Below are 19,283 nucleotides of genomic sequence, written 5' to 3' on the forward strand. Positions count from 1 at the left end.
AACAAGGCTTAAAGTAATATGAGTTTTTTTTTTTTTTTTTCATTTTTAAATTACACTTTTTGAAATATCAAGCCATGAAGAAAAGAAGCATTAGGAGAGCTGCACTGTGTCCAGAGATCATAGACAAGCGACGAAGAGATGAACAAAGCCCCGTCCATCAGAGCACCTTTCTAATGTCGGCATCGGTGGGGCTGTGTCTGACAATTTCTATAATCTTCTGAAACTGACAATGCGATATTTACACCCACTTCACGCAGTGCAGGCGTGCAGAGGTGAGAAAGTAAGCAGGGTCTCTCTCTAGCTCACTTTGTTCATTGTTACACAACTATTTCTGGCACTTTTAGTGTGAGTGCCTGTTAAGACAGTCTGAAAATGTGCACCGTTATCTCCATATTTAGAATATTATCACATCTCCTCCCTTTCTACGACAGCAGGCTTTTCACCTGCCTTTGGTTATGGCCATTTGAAACAGCTATAAACACTTTTACCTTCTGATGTGGTCAGACAATACATCATACGAACTAGTTCTTTTCTTGCATAACCCAGCCCTTAGGCTGGAGCATCCAGAATACCAAGTAGTCTTGACTAATACCATGTACTCATGATGACCTGGGTGTGTCACATATCTCCTTCCCCATATTGCTATCCACAAAAAAATGTCTCATGCAAAAAAAAAAAAAAAAAAAAAAAAAAAGCCAAACAGGCTCAGCTGGGAGGCTGTGGCTGGTGAACGGGTGGTAGTTGTCAGGCTGTGCGGCCGTGCCTGGCCACCGTGGGGGTGCTTGGAGGCCACCTGTCTTGTGAGGCCCAGGCTTGTAGAGGCCCAGCAGTGCTATATGAAAGCAGATATGAGTCAACAGGTGCATTTGCATGCACATGTGTGTGTGTTTGTTCTGTACCAACCCAGATTGTGACAAACAATGTCAGCAGCAGCTGATGCCAGCCACTCTGTCAGGAGTCATCCCTAAATAGCTGAGGCCGGCAGTTGCCTGGAGGACAGTTGTTGCAGCTCCCTACCCTCCCCCCGCATCTCTTTACCATAGAATACTTGACATTCCCATTTTTGTTAGTTTATTCTGATTCACTTAGTCCAGCTCAAATCCATAATAAAACACCCAATAAACACACACCTGTGGTCCCATTAGAGTTGAGCATTAATGTGCTACCAAAAGAAGGGGAAAAAAAATCCTAGCTCATGCAGGAACTGACACTAAATTGCTTGAATGAATAACATTCAGTTAGCATTATAGAGTTATTACTGGCAAATGGAAAAAGCATTATGAAACATTTACATCCTTTTTATGATTATGATGTTAGCAGCTTGGTATGCAGATCTTCAAGGTTCAAGCTTGAGCAACAAGAGAAATGAGACCCAGCTATCCATGTTACACCTAACAGCACCTCTTAGAGGTCAAAATCACAGTTGAGCCCTCTTATTACTTAAGTATTAACTTGGTTTCCATGGTTTTCTTATGGGAAATGCAGCAGTGATAAAGTTCCTGAGCTTAAATGGCCCCACAGTACCTTGGGCTCATTTGTAGGGCCCTCTGCATCCCCTTATCCCCAACGCAGACAACTGGTTTCTATGCAGCCTTTCACAATAGCAACAGATACAGTACGACCTTTGACCTCTTCTCTGTTTGGTCCGAGCAGGGCGACATCACCCCATGGGATAATAAATCAACCAAAGGCCAGGAGGTTAGATTGACCCCCTGTGACCTTTGCCCTTACGAGATTTCCCTCAGCCATATGTCTACGGCCCACCATGCCCCCCACCCTCCCCGTGACCAGAAGAAAGCTCAGCAGCCAAGAACAACAGCACAAACCGGCCACGTTCAGATCCAAAGATCCGTCTGAGCTGCTCAGTTTCATATCCTGGGTCCAGCCAGCCATAGAAACCCCACCCAGGGCTGGCTATGTTAAGTGTGACTGCTGCTAATGTGTTGTTACGGCTGCTGCGGATTTCAGCAGAGGTCCGGGCACACTTTGAGGAGGGGTATGAGGTGCGGTAGAGAGGCTGGCTGGGGGCTGCCTATATAGGTCATATTATTGGGGACTTTTCCCCCCAGACAGGGAGAGAATTCCTGGCTAGAAACTGGAAGGACTTCAGTGGTGTGCTGGGGTTTGGCCAGCCGAGGCAGAATGTTAGGCATGGTGGACAGCTGCGCCACAGAGCTACTGTAAGAGAGAAAGCGGGGCTGTTATTGTAAAACAACACAGAAGTGATATACTGTATAACCTTTGAATGCCCAATGTCATGTTTGCATTTAAAAAAAAAATTTTAAACCAGAAAAGGGAAGTGAAAAGAGAACATGAACATCACGTCTAAGGATTACTCGAAAAAGTCAGCACGCAGTTCTGTGCAATATGGTTTCACTATTACACACTACTAATTACACACCGCACTAATTCTGGGAAGTGACGTATGAAGAGTGAGGTTTTAGGGACGGTGAGGCGATATAGTAGACATATAGACACAGATTTCTATCCACTCATCAACTGCTATAATCTTATCTGTTATTTACTGTAGTTTTTTTCACCTGAACCAGGAGATTAACAGGTCCTATGTGTGCAAAGCAAAAAAAAGTATCTTTAGATTTTATACGTGCTTCCACTCAGCTAAATGTGCTCAGCAAGGCAGCTCAAAATCCCCAAAACAGCTACACCGTAATCTACAGTGAGTGAAAATTGAAAACGGAGTGAAAAATTGAATATTGGGAAGCCAATGGACCACATCCTTGGCTGTCCAAAAGCAGAGGTGGGTTTCATATGGTGAAAAGTCTGCTTTTCTCATCAAGCCCTGTGTTGGAGAACATGTTCACTCATTCTTATGGCAGGAATCTTTTCAACACCAGAACTGAGGACCGTGCAGCGCAGAGGCCCCACGAGCCTCCTGATGAGGGCAGCAGAAGCAGGACAAAAAAAAAAAAGAAAAAAGAAAGAGAGCCAAAAAGAAAGTTAGAAACAAGTCTGGCTATATTCATATGAAATGTGGGCCGCTTTATTGCTCATGAAAAGTGGAAAGTTGATGCATTTCTGGGACTGATCCAAACAACGCTGAAGACAATTTTTCCATTCCGTGTCATTTTAATCAATAGTGTTCCCTTGTCATTGGTTTAGACATTATGGCGGGCTGGCTGGGTGGATGAGATGTAATTTGATGTATACTGTGGTCAGTGTTGTAAGATGTATTTTGACTGATTAGAATTATTCATTTGCCACATGTTACAAAATGTTGCATCATATGGAAATATTTTGTATCACGTCAAATTCACATAACATCCTAAAACACCCATACTGTCATCATCATCCATGTGGTAGAGGTCCTCTGCCAGTTTATGTACACTTACTCTTATAATACACAAATGACTGTTACAAATCAACATTTAGTCATACACCTATCAGCGAAATGAGTCACCTCACAATCTCTTGCAGCCTCAATGTTCTTATGATTGTATACGGGAGCCTGACCCTAAAAGGTCAAAGGTTATGTATTAATGTATTTGAATGGTGAAATAAAGTCAGTTCCTTGTTGAAAATTAATTAACAGCAAATAAGATGATTGATTTAATCAATACAAAAACATGTCAAACATTAGCTGCTTTCCTGTTTTACATCATTATAAATTGATCTTTCGCACTGTTAGTTGGACGAAATAAGCAATTTGAAGATGTCACCTGGAAACTTGTGATGCAGGTGATTTTTGACTATTCTCTCACATTAAAAATGCAAATAGTTGCAGGTGTAATTTATCTGTGCATTTTATCCATTTATTACATTTAATGAAAGAGTGTATCACAGTGAGATTGACAGTAAGAGAGTCCTGGCCAAGAAAAAAAAAAAAAAAAGTGCAGTGCGTCTATCTGCTCTACACAGATGTTTCAACTGGAAGCTCTGCCTCTGTTTCTCAGCCAAATGCATCTAAACGCATCCTTGAGCATTCCTGATGGGATTACTGAGCCAGGTACCATTCACTGGTCAGGAGTGAGCAAGAGACAGAGAGAGAGAGAGAGAGAGAGAGAGAGAGAGAGAGAGATAAAGACAGAATGAGTAAGAGTGAGCGTGCAGCATAGTCTGCTTGTTTTCACGTCTCGCGCTGTGTGCTTGAGCAGATTTGCCTTGATAAAAGATAAAGGCTCTTTGATAGGCTGCAGGTGCGCTGCTTTAATGAGCATTACAACCACCACCCCCCCCTCCCCCCCTTGCTTCCCTGCAAAAACGCACCACAGACGCACATCTGCACATCTGTCATTCGATGCTCTGCAGCATCTCCCTAACCTCTCCTCCCCCTCCTCCCTGCCTGTCACTCATCCACAGACTCTCACACACATACATATCTTGCACGCTCCGCACATCACACACCATAGCGTTTGAGGAACCAAAGCGAAGTCAGTGCATTTGCTGTTCAATGAAATACTTTTCCTGTATTGATACAGCTTGCCTGGCTCACTGAATCCAATGAGCTGTCCAAAAAAACATCTAAACCCCACCCACCGGGGGCATTCCAGGCAGGCTAAAACAAACGCTCAAAGAAATGGAAAAACGAATTAAAAAAAAAAAAAAAAATACAGTAATACAGATGCAGTTTGGCCTGCTCACAGCTGTTAGAGACACACTGGAGAAAGAAAGAAACAGGAAGAAAGACACAGAGAGATGTTAGGTGTTTGTGGGCACTTGCTTTCCCCTCATTCAGGGCCTTGGGTGCCAAGGGAATAGCTTGATGACGTGGGTTGTGGCCTGGGCAGGAAACATGGGGAGGAACTTGTGGCTTTATATTAAGTGCTGGGGCGGTTAACAGGAAAAGATAACCTGTTTCTGTTGATATAGCAAGGAAGTGTGAATTCTTGGCACATGCGAGATGTCGCAGAGAGGAACAGGCCGACGATGCCTTCCACGTCTCTGATAGACTGGCTTACTGGAATTTCCTCGAGTTCACTGTGGTTTTGTTTGGGTGGCTGTGATGGAGTGCTGGAGTGTTGCAGGAATGCTTTCAGGGACATTCCTGCTGTAAGAGAAAAGGTGTTTCTTATGCAAGGAGATATATTATTGCATCATAGTGGCCAGACAGTTTTATCAATGACCTCTTGAATGACTGACCTTGTTATCAGTGGTCATTTTTGTGGTGCAAACAAATAAATAGTTCAGTTTAAGTAGGCATACTCAACACTGTAACAGTTGTGTAAAAGGAGTTGTTCTGCAATGACTCAGTGAAGGAAATGAAATGATAAGTCACTGTCTTATGTGAGAGGTTATGTGAAAGTCAAATCACAGAATAGAAAAATATGATTAAAAAAATGTCCTATAGATAAGGTTGCTTTAAGGTCCTATTTCTAGAATCTATCTCAAAATTTGATGTATAATTCATAAGAAAATGTGTCACTCTTTCACAAGCAGTATAAAATTTTGGTGTTCACTGTGTGTAATTATCACATCAGTGTGGTAAGATTATACCTCACTTCGCCTGCTGAAATAAGAAAATGTTCTGTTTCACTTTTTTGACATGACTCACATTATTGTAGATCGTGTGCTAACTGTGTAGATAAAAATATTGCTTTGGTAAAATGCTGTATCTACTGCATTGCCCTCTGCAGCCATGCACTGCTGTCACACACACACACACACACACACACACACACACACACTCACCAGAATTATTACACTACACTTATTACACTACCTAAAATTCTAATTTCTGAAAACCTTTTCATGATCATATAATTATTGTAAACTATTTCCTGTCAGACTTGTGTGCAACCTGCATTTTCTCATTGACTGCAAACACAATTTGCCTCTATTTAGTTTTTATTTTCCACAAAATCCTTAAAGCATTATTATTATTGCAAAAATAAATAAATAAAATGCATCTGTAATTGCCATAATTACATAAAAAAATACTACATTTAAAAGCAAAGTTGCTTGTATGTGTTTCTGATTTTGAAAATAATTTGCAAAGTGTAATGTGAGATTAAAAATAGTGAACACTTGTAATGTACATCAAGATTTGCAGACCGGCTGAAACACACACTTCCTTCTCTTCTCCTCCATTCAATCGATCAGTCAGCCGAACCAACAACCAGTCAGCCATTCAGTCAGTTAGTCAGCCAGCAAGCCACCTAGTCAAGCAGTCAGTCAGACACCCAGTCAGTCAGTCAGTCAGTCTGCTGTTTGGGCAGGGTGGAGGCTCGTAGACGGGCCCTTTGTCTGAGCAGAGAAGCCCCAGACACAACAGTGGCCGGCCCCGGCCCCTCACAATGGTCCTCCACACAAAGGCCCACACACTGGGACAATGGGCCGGGCTCAGAGTGGGGGTGGATGGCTGAGCTGAGGTTACCCACCTGCACACTTCAGGACTGGACCCCCTCCCTCCCCCACCCACACACACACACCCCACACGCACACACACACACACACACACACAAGCAACCCCCTCCGCTCAACCAATCCATCCTGCATTAAAGAGCTGCTGCAGGTGTCTTCCTGTGTTGGGGGCATGAGGAGGAAGCAGGGAGATACTGTGCAATATAAGCATTAATTTGGGTTTCACAACAGAAGATGTACCATCACAGATAGTGAGACATGTTTCGTAAAGTAACCACAGGTCAAACGGCGTCTAGTCACGGATAGGATAGCATACGTTACTCACAATAAGAACATTTTTGTGTAAAAGAAAAAAAATTCCATTAGATCAAAATCGGCCTTGTCTTGAAGCTGTTGTGTGACTTCTAGCTTGTGTTTGTTAATCATTTTTATTTTCAGTATTATAATTTTAACCGACAGGACTTCACTACTAAATATTAAGACATAATCAATAATTATATACATTTATTTAAAATATAATTCTTATATTAAATATTTTTAAAAACATGAATTCTTAATGATGCATATAACTAAGAGGTGCAAAAATACACTTCCCAACTTCCACCACTAAGCATCTTTTTTTTTTTTTTTTTTTTTTACAAAAATATATATTTATTTTTTCATTAACTTAAAATGAATGTGTAACCCTTATTAAATGCAGGAACACATTTAGGATGACAATAGAATTAAAAATACACCAGTCAAGCCACAGAAAGCACAATCTCCCTTTGCTCTTTTTCTCTCTCTCTCTCACTCACACACACACACACACACACACACTCACACTCCATCACATACACACAGATGCTTCAGAAGAAGCCAATGAAACAGTAAAAAAATTATTTAACTCTCATTATTTTATCTTTCAGTTTAGGATCGTATTCTGAGCTCAAAGCAGTTACATTTTTTTTTTCCATGAAAGCCATTCCCATGATAAGTTACTGAATGTTACTGGCTGCAACAAGTGGTCTGCTTTCCCCACACTCCTTTTGATTGGATGACCAAAGTGTCAATCATCAGCCCGCTCAAAATGCTGCTGGATTCATATTGGGAGTGTCACTGTGTTGCACTAAGATGCCTCGATGCACAGAAATAAACTCACACAGCTGCTGCTGCTGCTTCTGCACACTCGAAAAGTGTGTATCAGACATAATAGATTTTTTTTTTTTTTGCAGCTATTTTGTAAACTCACTCTAAGAGAAGAAACTGTGTGTGTGTGTGTGTGTGTGTGTGTTATGGTGAATTCACACCAAGTGTAAAAAGCAACCACAAGTCCCAGATTTAATTTTATCTTTTTAATTGATTGCAACACATTTTATAACCACACATTACAAAATGCACATCAAATATTTTATCAGGCTCAGTTTGCAACCTTATTGATAAGAAAAAAAAAAAAAAAAAAAAAAAACTACCAAAAATATGCTTTTACAAAATAAGACAATTATAATAAAGTAAATGCCACTTTGGATAACCGTAATCAAAAACCCATTTTTTATTCTACATTAAAAAAGCTTGACATAAATAAGTTAGTATAATTTCTCAGTGTTTTTACAAAATTATGTACATAGGTACATTGCAAAGATTTACACAAATACACAGGCATGGTGACTGCATTTCTGAGACAAGCTGTTTCCTCTCTCCATCCAGCTGTACACTGGTCTCTTTGAATATAACCCACACTTTAGGCAAAATAAAGGGAAGCTTTTAGATGCTCACATTTGCATCCTCAGCAGGCTAACAACATTGGTGAAAAAAAAAGAAAAAAAAAAAAGTACAAACATAAATGTAGATTTAAGTCTAGGTTATCACAAAGTAATACAATGTGAAGTCAATTAAGGAGCACTGGCAGTGCTGGCAACCATACTGAAGCAACCATGTATTTGGTATTGTAGGACATTCAACCCATTTCAGAAAAACCCTCCTCTCTGCAGAGCATTAAAAGGCTGTCGAAACAATAGGAATACAGTCAGTGAGAGGATGAATTTACAACACAACCTGTGCAGTTTGTATGGTCTTTGTCCTTCAATATCTGAGTACCTCACAACTCCAGAGGAAATCAATCACACCATTACAATGTGGCTGAGGTGTGCAGGAAAACTTAAGAAAAAAAAAAAAAAAAAAAAAGAAGAAGAAGCTCATATTCCAGGATTCAACTGATGCAAAAAAAAGCATCTCTATCACAAAATAAATACCGGGTGCTTTAAAGATAGTCCTAACAGAAATATTACTTTTTTTTTTTTTTTTTCCTGTGTTGATTTCCTGGGGAAATAGATGTAAAAGGAGAACCTGCACTTGGTGACACTGAAATGACCAGAGGAAGGAAAAATAAAAAAGTAACAGATGAGCTACATTTGTACCGTTCTTCACTGCTGAGTTAGGAAGATGACGGAGTGAAGAGACACTGTTAAGAAACTGTAAGAAGCCATGATTTTGTGTTTTTTTTTTTGTTTTTTTTTGAAATTGTAGCAGTAAGGGACCGTGTCAAAGTCACACTGCCTATAAGAAAAAAAAAGAAAAAGGAAAAAAAAAAAAAAAACAGAACAGCATTTTGGAAACATTTATCAAACTACACTGCAATTCTTCAAGTCAAATCAAAATTCACACCTTTTTACATAAAGGATTTGTTTTCAAATCATAATGTTTTCTTATGTGCTACATATGGAGAGAAATATAATATATATTTATTTACACACAGGTAGTAAAAAAAAGGAGCAAAAAAGGAAATCAAACCTAATTGCACACTGCTACATTGACTGCTTTTAGAGGCAGTAACTTTAATTGAGTGCCACAACTTTAGTGTTTCTATTCAGTGCTTCAACAGCGTCCTCCCCCGTCTTCAGGAGAGTTGATATGTTTCTGATGCTGTGTAGTTCCTCTTCCGAAAAAAAATCGGCCAACACTGAGGTTTCCCCATGTAAAAAAGGGAAATACATCTTCGGCTCTGTGGGACAAATGAGATGGAGAAGAAGAAGAAAAAAAAAAAAAAAGAGTCAGAGAGGTTGCAAGGTAACGTTTGACACTGAGCATCATGCAGCAACATGCACAGACTTCTGTACTGAAAGAGAGTTAAAGAGAGACTTGAGACTGGACAGAACATTTGTGCACAGTGTTCACCTATAAACATGGAAAATATTAAGTTCTCTGGTACATCTGACAAAAAAGGCAAGGAGGGCGAACTTGCAACAAGCAACAAGTATGCACAAACATAGTGGCAATACTACTGAAAATACTCCAGCAGCTGTTGTTTCTTCTCTTGTGATAGTTATTGAACAATACTGGCAGCAATTCTGCACACAGAGAGTCACTTCATATGACTGAAAATGATGTGCAAACTTATGTGTGGAAAAAAATAGTGGGACTTATTTTACACCAGCACTCGTACTGTCTTGATTTATATATGATAATTACCCATGTTAATCATTTTACTAGGTGATCACTATAGAGCCAAAACAACAACTAGCAAGTATATTAACAAAAATCTGATATTTTTCATTTAACTACTACCTCCTTGTTTTTTCTTCCACATCTAAAAACATAATCTTCTACACATATTTTGCCATACAAGATATTTTTCACCAGCTTAAAAAAATAACCCCCAAAAACAACGTGTTTGTTTCCAACTAATTACAAAACAAACTTAAAAAAAAGGCAAAGTTAAGTGTTTATCCTCCACTGCAGCCCTTGACAGTTCACATCCTGCCACTACAACTGCACTTTTCGTGTCTTTTGGCCAACAAGCACACTTGATTTCAGACCTGCACGACTCCCTCAACACCGGCAGACACAGATGTGTGTGTTGTAACATTAGTGTGCAGAGTGTGTGCAGCACGCACGCGCGCACACACACACATATACACACACATACACACACACACACACACACTTGAGACCGGCCCCTTCCCGTCCCTGCTCTGCTCTGCTCTGCGCTGAGGGCAGTGGCTGCTGACGTGTTACTACTACACTGTTGTTCAGCACTTGTTTACAGTTTAGTCGGAAACTCGCTGTGGCAGCGGCTGTAGTAAAAGGTGTAAATGTGGCGCCACTGGGGTTTTTCTATTTTACTTTCCACTCATCTTACACTGATCACGAAGCATCGAAACGGACTTTGAGTGCAAAAATACAACTGAAAGCTTTGGTGAACTCTTAGCAGCTGGAGAAAACACTTTTACTCCCGCTACTACTATTACTACTACTAGTGCAACTAAATGAATGAAGGAGCCTGACAACGCCTTTAAACACACACACGAAAACATCTATATTGGTTGTCAAGGCTGCACAGATGTTTGAAATTAAATCTCAAGTGCACAGGGTTTGCATTAAGAGTTCCACCTGACAGTATAGAGATCATACAACGAGATGAAGGGGGGAAAAAATGGGGTGTTTTCTTCAAATTTAGCCTTTCGAGGAAAAACAACAGCTGGAAGAGGTTGTGGACGTTGTCTGTATTTTATGCCTCTGCGTTGAAAACGAACCGGTTGTATGCTCGCATCACGCAGAAGCTCACGGAAATTTTTAACCATTTTACAATAAAAAAAAAAAAAGTTGCACATAGAAGTAGAACCGGATCCTTACCGTCCTCTCGTCCTCACGTTTGCCTCTTGGGACTGGTCTTTCTGGGTGTGTGTTCTGCAGAGTGGCTCCTGCTCGGACAACTAACCTCCTCTGAGCTGGTGTGTGACCTCTTACTTTGGGCCGAGGGGTCTGCAAAAAACCAAAGTTCACTGTCAGTCAGAAAAAAAAACACTGAAAAAGAGAAAAAAAATAAAATAAAATAGAAAAATATGTCGTATTTAACTTGTTGTGCTGCATGCTCGGCCACCCCTCAAGATGTTCATTTTTTTTCTTTTTTTTTTTTAAAGAGCGTATTAAAAATTATTTTCAGTGCACTTCAAGGCTGATGAGCCAAATGCCACCACTTGTGACCGATGTGTTGAATTTTTTTTTTTTTTTTTTTTTTTGCTCCGCCTGACTACCTGTTAAACACAAATGCACAAATCGGGTGAAAAGAAGTGATCGTTTTTTTTTTTGTTGCATATCAAGTACCGTGACGTGCAGGTCTTTTCCTCAGCCCGGTGCACTGCTCCGTGCACTCCATCTGCCCGTCAGACCTCTCGTTGTCTTCGCTCGGAGCCACCACAACACAGTTATGATTCCCGTTTAGATCCACATTGTTATTCCCAGCGGAGCAGACGCCCTTCTCCCTCCGCGGCTGCCTAGTGTAGAAATCCGGGACGTCTCTACAATCCACTAATTCCCACTCGAGCCTGCCGTTGGCCAGCGGCGTGTGATTGGCGAAGTCGAAGCCCCACTTGGCGGAGGCAGCCTCGTCCATCTCCCGCAGATGTCCCTTTAAATCCCTCTTTAACTCTTCGTGATCCACCGAGCCGAAGAGGCTTCTGCACGCTGACGGTTTCGGGTGATCCGACACCCTGGGGTCCGTCCGCTCCAACGTCGGGCTCCCGTTTGAAAGTCGAACATCTGACATTTTCCCCAAAGAAAGAGAAATTTTTTCAAACAGCCGGGAGCGTCCAGGTTTTCACAAGCAAAAAAAAAAAAAAAAAAAAAAAAAAAACAACACACACACACCGCTCAAATACAACGGCTATCTCCTCGTCGCTGAGCAAGATCCAAAACAAGCGTAAAACGACTTATGCCATGCATACGTCGAGCTGGAAACGGTAACGGCCGCGGTGTTTTCAAGCTGAAAGTCGTCTCCGCGGATCATCAAAACAACTGCAGAGGAACTGAATCCGCTCTGTCAGTTTCGTCCCGTAGTGAGAGAAACTGCAGACAGACCTTCTCAGTACCCAATATGGCGATTGAGAGATGTACTTGGGATTGAGAGGGGAGGTTGACTCGGGGGGTGTGGGGTGGGTGGTGGTGGAGGTGGAGGTGGTGGTGGGGGGGAGCGAGAAAGAGAGAGAGAGAGAGAGAGAGGGGAAAAAATTGATTGACACACAGAGCTATTTAAATACGAAGACGCTCGCTCATTGGTCCAAGCGCTTAAGCCCGCCTACTCCTCTTAAGGTGGACCAGCTAGTTGCAGCACGCTTGCAACATCCAGGAAGTCTGGAAATTACAGTAAATCCAAAAAATGTCTCTAAACTGTGTCTAAACGTGTCGACTGTTTTGGCAAAGAAAACCACTTTGAAAGTGAAAATGACTGTTTGCATGTCCACAAAAACAGTTTCAACATTAGTGTGCTTTCAATTTCGTTTGATGAAGCATGTTTTCAAAAATAAACACTTTGCATTGCATTTTATGAATTTACATTTGTTTTTCTCTTTCAGCTACTGGATTAGACGAAATTTAATTTTGGTTAGGGGTTAAAGCTGCAGACAAATTTAAATATCAATTAGCAGGCCTGCATAATTTCATTTTAAAAAATACATCCTAATAGCAACCCCCCCCCCCCTCCAAAAAAAAAAAAACAAGAGTTAATTTCAGAGCAGAGTTTGAGACCTAATCATGATTAACTTTCAATTTAGACTAAGCTTCTCTGCATAAAAGCTAAGAACACAACAGACCCTATTTTCCCAGATACATTTTAAACATAAAATTAAATTGGGTGCCATAATAAATCAATCTCCACACAGATTTAGAAATAAGTTGTTCTTTTTTTTGACAATTTGCTGAAACGAATAAGAAAATGAATTACTTTAAACATTCCACCTTAAAAGAGATGACATTTATGAAAATACAACTAATCTCAGAGATGTGGGCCCTCAGCTAGAACAGGTAAAAACCCCCCTGTCAGGTCAAAACTACCCAGTGATTGCAGAAAAAGACTCCAAAAGTCTCCAAATTGGTCAAACGTGTGCATCTCTACAACTGGGTATTTCCACCCATTCTCCTGAGCTGAGTGGGGTAAATTAAGGTCAGCACACACACACAAGACCCTGTCCTCATCTACACCAGCTCCCAAGAGACTATCACTAAAAAGTCACGTACACCTCCGCATTCAGGAGCCTGTAAATACAGAAAGAAAAAAAAAATCCAAAAAGAATAACTAACAAAGATCCTGCAAGCTGAAAGTAAGAAATAATCATTTACACCACAATGAAAATTTTGTACTTTCTGGAAAATTCTAGTGGCAATTTTGAAAAAAAATATCCTACTAATGGAAATATTAAATTTATATATTCTAAAAATAATCTACAAGCAAAAATTGTTTGTTTTTAAATGTATCCAATACCTCTTTCTTTTCTTTCTGATACACTTTACACCTTCCACCACTGAGAGAGAAAAAAACAGCCACATTAAGACAGTTGTTGGCTTCGTCTCCACATCAAATTGAAGGAAACATGATTTGCTTGAAATAGAACCCGAAGCTGTTTGCGAGAAATGATGCAATTTAATTTTACTGAGAGCAATTATTTACCTATGGGGTCACAGCAGGCTATGTGGTGCAGCTGTGGCGGCCTGCAAGCACCCGCCATTATGACTGGGACAATCCTGCCCCCTAGTGTTCATTCGGCCAACACCCGAGCAGCAGTTGAATGTCAGCAGGCAACAATCTTTATATGAAATTCTTTTAATACCATAGCTTTAAATAAACATCAGATCTGTACATATACATATTTATATGACAACCAGAGGCAATCAGGCTATGCCAAAAAGCCCAGTACATTCCAAAAACACCAGTCTGTCCATGTGCCCTCACTGACCCTGCCGAAGGTGTAGTTGCCCTACCTTCCTAGTCAGTCCATCACAGATAACTGAAGGCAGCTTCAAAGACTGAGCCATTTGATGATGTAGAAGTTCTTCTTGCCCACTCTGAGCAGAGTAAGTCCGTTGGACAGGATGTGGAGTTTAGGGATCAGTACTTGCTCTGGTTTTTCTGTTCGCTTGTGGTTGATCCACACTGCTCCCTCCGAAACCATACGATACCTGCACACAGACATTTAAATTGTCAGTTAGTACAGGGTTTCATATACATAACTAGTCTGAAATAGTCAAGACGTTGCTTTTGCATCGGTGCGAACCACATCGTGGACATGCAAATGTATATCACACTGTCTTCCATCTTTACACACGGGGATTAAAGCGAGAAAAGGTTTGTCCGGAAGGAAATGTGTACGATGTGTTGAATTAAGAATTTAAAAACTGCTCTACGCTGCAAATCAGGAATGGTGCCTGAGAATTTTAACCCCTTTTCACACAGATTGCATTTTAGCACCTAAAATAAAACAATGGATGCGAATGATGAAAATTCAAAGCTAATATCAAAACACATCTCACAGATTATTATACAGATCATCTCTCAGGTACAAGTATCCTCACACTACACTGTTAGGCAAAGACGGGGCATTGCAGACTATCCTGCTGTTTCATGCATTCATGAACGTTAATGCGACATGCAATTATATTGTACTAAAACAATTAACTGATTATGTGATCGACAGAAAATTAATCACCGACAAATTTGATAATCGCTTAATCATGTAAGCTCATCAAGAAAAATCAAAAAAATAAAATAAAATGCTGCTTTTCTGTTTTATATCATTGTAAATTAAATATAGTTTTATAGTGTTGATCAGAAAAAATAAGCATATATAAATAATGCTTTTTACTATTTCACTTTTCATAAAAAGGTGATTAATAAATGAATATGCACTTAAAATAGAGAACATTAAGCAGAATATGAGACAGTATTTGGATACCCTTAAAAGGGCATCTTAACCTTACTTGCAAAAAACACTTTATTATATAAGTTGTGTGTTTTTATTTGCTTTGTGCTGCCAGCAAAACACAATGCAGGTGAACAGAACCTAATTTACGCTGCTCGAAATGACGAAAAATGACATTTAAAAACTTACTTTCATCTGAACAATCTTTGAAAACTATGTGCATGGCTTGATACCACTTTACCCTTTAACTTCCATTCATCCATCCAGGAGCACAGATTAATATGATTACTGTATGTGTTTTGTTTTGGGGTTTTTTTTTTTGGAAAGTTTTAGTAGTTTCCACACTGGCATTTTAATTAGGAGAAGCAGGATCGGGGTGCTTACCCTCTGGGTCCCTCGGGGACGGCGTTGACCTTGCGACAGGCGTCTATCACGGTAGTTCCTGGTTCCAGCAGCAGCTCATGGAAGGGGGCCTCCCTGAAGAGCTCCTGCAGCTCCTCATCACTCATTTCCTCCAAGGCCTGCACGCTGCTGTGGTAAAGCGCGTTGGTACATCTGCAATGATGATATCAAGTATGACTGTATTGCTTTGCACACTCATCTGGATTGCCCCCCCTGCAGGAAGGTCACAGAGCTTACAGGTAATCCACTAACTGACTGTACAACCTTGCAGCTCTTAACACAATGTTTTCTACACCTCAATGAGTCAAACTGCCCTTAAAAATAGGTTGAACAAAATTAATAAAAATGAATTCTGATTATATTCTATAATATCACATGGTGAGCATGATATGTAGTCAAACAATTCCCATTCTGACCTCTTAGCACTCTCCAGGCCCTCCTTTCCGTGCACCAGTTTTGTCACCTCTGCAGCTAGTCGTTTATGTGCGAGGCGTTTACCCGGATCCTCTCTCTGCTGCTCCATCAGCCTCTCCACCTCCGCCAGAGGCAGGAAGGTAAACAGCCTCAGGTACCTGCAGAACGACCACATAATATAGTTGAGCCTCCCATTACACTGGTTTATATGTCTCTTCTTGGCCTTTTGCTGATAATCTCTTGTAATTTGAGTTTCACATATAGCTGACCTGCCAGAATAACCGGATGTTAGATTAACTAGGATACTATAGTGTATTAAAACCACACCGATTAATTAATTAGTGACAACCAGAATAGGTGATGAGCTTACAAACACCCGTTTATGAGATGCTTTTGTTTCTTCCTTTAGCTGCCATCATCGTCACTTACTCTTCCACACTGGCATCGGGCTGCCTGAGAAAAAACTGGTAGAGCTCGAAAGGAGACGTCTTGTCTCTGTTGAGCCACACCGCGTTGCCTGCCGTCTTCCCCAGCTTGTCCCCGACAGAGCTGGTCACCAGTGGGACGGTCAGGCCGTACACCTCCTCACCGCTCACTCTGGAGAGGAATCAAAGAGTTATTATCCGAGAGGAGTCATGTCTGGTATGTGTATTTCAAAAATGTTGAGTGGATTTGTTGACATTGCTGAATTGCTGGCGCCTTTTAACATGCCTGATCATAGAGCGGGGCACTAATTCAGCGTTCAGTGGGATCAAATTAAGAAACTAACAAAATTAGTTACATGTGAAGAGTTGTCTGATGTAATGCATAACGATGAGACATCAATTTGATTATTTTACTAATGATTTTGTATACATTTGCCATATTGTGATGTCACATCAACATTGTGATATTAGAACCCCCGAGTCATCTGCCAATTACTAGTGACAACACCTACAGTAAGCTGTAAAATAGTTAAGAGTTAAGACCTTTCGAGTCAATAAGCCAACTAACTCAGACTGAGAGTGAGGCCAGAATTTTGGCGACTATCCGGAAAGCATGAAACAATTTAAAAGCGTCATCCTTCGGGAAGGTTTCTCTTCTTACTCCCACTACTGAAACCAAAACTGCACAGTAGAGACAGAAATGAACAGAGTGAAAGAGTTCAATCGTTTCATACGGTTAGTAAAGTTAAAGAAAAGAGGCTGCGTGATGGATCGGAAGAAGTATGCTGAATTCAAGGGTGGGCTTATAGCATTTCGCACGAGACATTTAGTCACATTTTCTGGTGTGTTTACATTTTCTACGAATCAACGGTATATTAAATCAAAAGGATTTTTCAAGGGCGTTTGGTTAAGCTTTCTCCACATGCAGAGAGGGGATACTATGGGTGTTATAAAGTCATAACCTTATGCTGATTAAGAGTAGATACCTACACTAAGGTATTAAATGTGAGTCAAGATTTATATGTCATCCCCAATTTCTGCTAGTCACTCAGGCCTCAGACGGTCTCACTCTGGTACCTGGAATTTGGTAAGTGTCCACGAAATCAATCTAAATTACGTGTCAGTCTTTGAGCTTGTTGAAATGTACTTTACTAAAATGATCAGCTGCTTGGTAGATTCAGAGAATGAGGGATTGAAGAGCGGCTCCTAAGAATTCACATGAGACATTTAGTCACATTTCTAGCGTGTGTACTTTTATCAAGGATCACTCATTAATTGAATGAACAGATTTTTCAACAGGGTTTGGAACTCCTTTGTATGTCTTAGTACTTTTCCCACTGGGCTCCCCTTCTTTAGAATAAACTACCACTGCATATTTGGGAGGACAAGCTCTGTTGAGCCTTTCAAATCTAAGCTATCAATCTCACTCAATCTTGTTGTTACATTAAGATTATTGCCTGTGTCTGTGTGTGCACTTTTACATGTGAAGTCATGTGATTTTTGTTGTTGTTCTTTATTAACTTGTAATGTGTACAGAGACTGTTTGGGTGATGTGAGCTTTAAATAAACTGGCGTTGAATCTTGTGCTGATTAACAGCAGATCAACTAAAATCAACAGCTGCTTGGTGGATTGGAAGTATGCAGAATTGAAGAGTGGCTCGTTGATATTCACAGGGCAACATTTAGTCATATTATCTGACGAGTGTGCATCTACGAAGCGTCGCTGTCATATTAAATTACCAGAATAATCAACGAGGTTTGGTACAAAGCTCTCTCGTGCGGAAAACAGACCACTGGTGATACAGTAAGCTGGACATTTACTTGTGAATGAACTCGTGGCCAGACATCAAATTGCCCAGCTGGTCGGTGCCTCCCAGCTGAATCTTGCAGCCATATATTTGGTTCAGGTGGTGGAAGTCATAAGCTTGAAACACCTGGTAGGTGAACTCTGTCAGGCTCATGCCGTCTTCACTCTTCAGCCTGGATTGCACGCTGTGGCGGCTGAGCATGGTGCCCATCCTGAAGTGCCTACCGGCCTCCGACAGAAACCCCACCACGCCCCAGTCTTTGTACCAGCTCAGGTTGTTCAGTACTGTCACGGTGCCAAGCTTCCTGGAGCGATCATGGAAGTACAGTTCGTGGTTGGTGAAAATCGTCTGGATGCTCTCCCGGATGCTGCGGCCGTTCGCCTCCGCAGCGTCCGAGGACAGCCGCTCCCGCTCGCTCGTTTTCCCGCTCGGGTCTCCGATTTGCGCCGTTGCCCCTCCGAGCACAGCGAGGACATGATGCCCGGCGCTACGGAAGTGCAGGAGGCCGATGATAGCGAGCAGGTTACCCACATGGAGGCTGTCAGCCGTGGGGTCAAAGCCGCAGTAAACAGTCTGAGCACCGGACTGGAGCAGACGAGGGAGCTGATCCTGAGCTGCGTTTTCGGGGAAGGAGTCCTTCAGTACACCGCGTTTGTTTAGACTGAAGAGCAGCCCGTTGTGTACAGTAGCAGAACAATGAAAACTAGACCGCAGTGTGAGGCACAGACTCTGGAGGATACAGGACCTATGCCGTGATACATAGCGGCAGGTCCTTGCCATGGATGTAGCCATGTTGGACAATGTGACAAAAAGACGGAGCAGGAGGAGGAGGAGTCGAGCTGAAGCAGACACAGTTTGGCAGGAGATTAGCGCCCTCTTCTGCACTGGTCCTCATACAGGCTGCTTGCAGGTGTCCACAGAAGGAATAATGGTGACAAATTTTGCATGATAAACTTTATGATAGTTATAGCCACATTTTATATTCATAAATATACATTTTCAAATAAACAGTTTTTTTTTCCTGCGCTGGAAATAAAAAAAATATGGCTATTATTGTTCACAGTGCAAACAGAAAAGCTGTAAAACTATAGTGCCTGTACGTCCTTTAATGTTTTTATGTAATCGATACTTGTTAATGTGTTCTGTTAGTATATCTTTACTCTGTTTTTTTTTGTTTATTTGTGTACCTATAAAAACCTCCACTGTACCTACTAATATATATATTAGTTTAAAATACAAAATGTGCA

At 41.1% G+C, this 19,283-nt stretch overlaps 2 protein-coding genes across 3 annotated transcripts; both read right to left on the bottom strand.

Moving 5' to 3' along the window:
- Nucleotides 1-7,637: 7,637 nt before the first annotated feature.
- Nucleotides 7,638-12,255, bottom strand: cdkn1bb (cyclin dependent kinase inhibitor 1Bb). Its single transcript, XM_067590344.1, has 3 exons — nt 11,401-12,255; nt 10,930-11,058; nt 7,638-9,298 (listed from the first exon to the last, which is right to left on the bottom strand). Exons 1-2 carry the CDS (start codon nt 11,840-11,842, stop codon nt 10,943-10,945), a joined length of 558 nt encoding a protein of 185 aa, XP_067446445.1. The 5' UTR covers nt 11,843-12,255; the 3' UTR covers nt 7,638-9,298; nt 10,930-10,942.
- yars2 (tyrosyl-tRNA synthetase 2, mitochondrial) lies at nt 10,930-18,828 on the bottom strand. 2 transcript variants are annotated; one of them, XM_067590343.1, is made up of 6 exons: nt 18,050-18,828; nt 16,233-16,400; nt 15,806-15,961; nt 15,372-15,542; nt 14,050-14,247; nt 10,930-11,058 (listed from the first exon to the last, which is right to left on the bottom strand). In XM_067590343.1, exons 1-5 carry the CDS (start codon nt 18,826-18,828, stop codon nt 14,088-14,090), a joined length of 1,434 nt encoding a protein of 477 aa, XP_067446444.1. In that variant the 3' UTR covers nt 10,930-11,058; nt 14,050-14,087. The 2 variants fall into 2 exon arrangements, with proteins under 2 accessions (XP_067446444.1, XP_067446443.1); XM_067590342.1 differs by lacking the exon at nt 10,930-11,058 and having other exon boundaries at nt 13,874-14,247.
- Between the last annotated feature and the right edge of the window lie 455 nt (nt 18,829-19,283).

The sequence above is a fragment of the Thunnus thynnus genome, chromosome 5 (genome assembly GCF_963924715.1).
Source record: "Thunnus thynnus chromosome 5, fThuThy2.1, whole genome shotgun sequence".
Taxonomy (NCBI): Eukaryota; Metazoa; Chordata; class Actinopteri; order Scombriformes; family Scombridae; genus Thunnus; species Thunnus thynnus.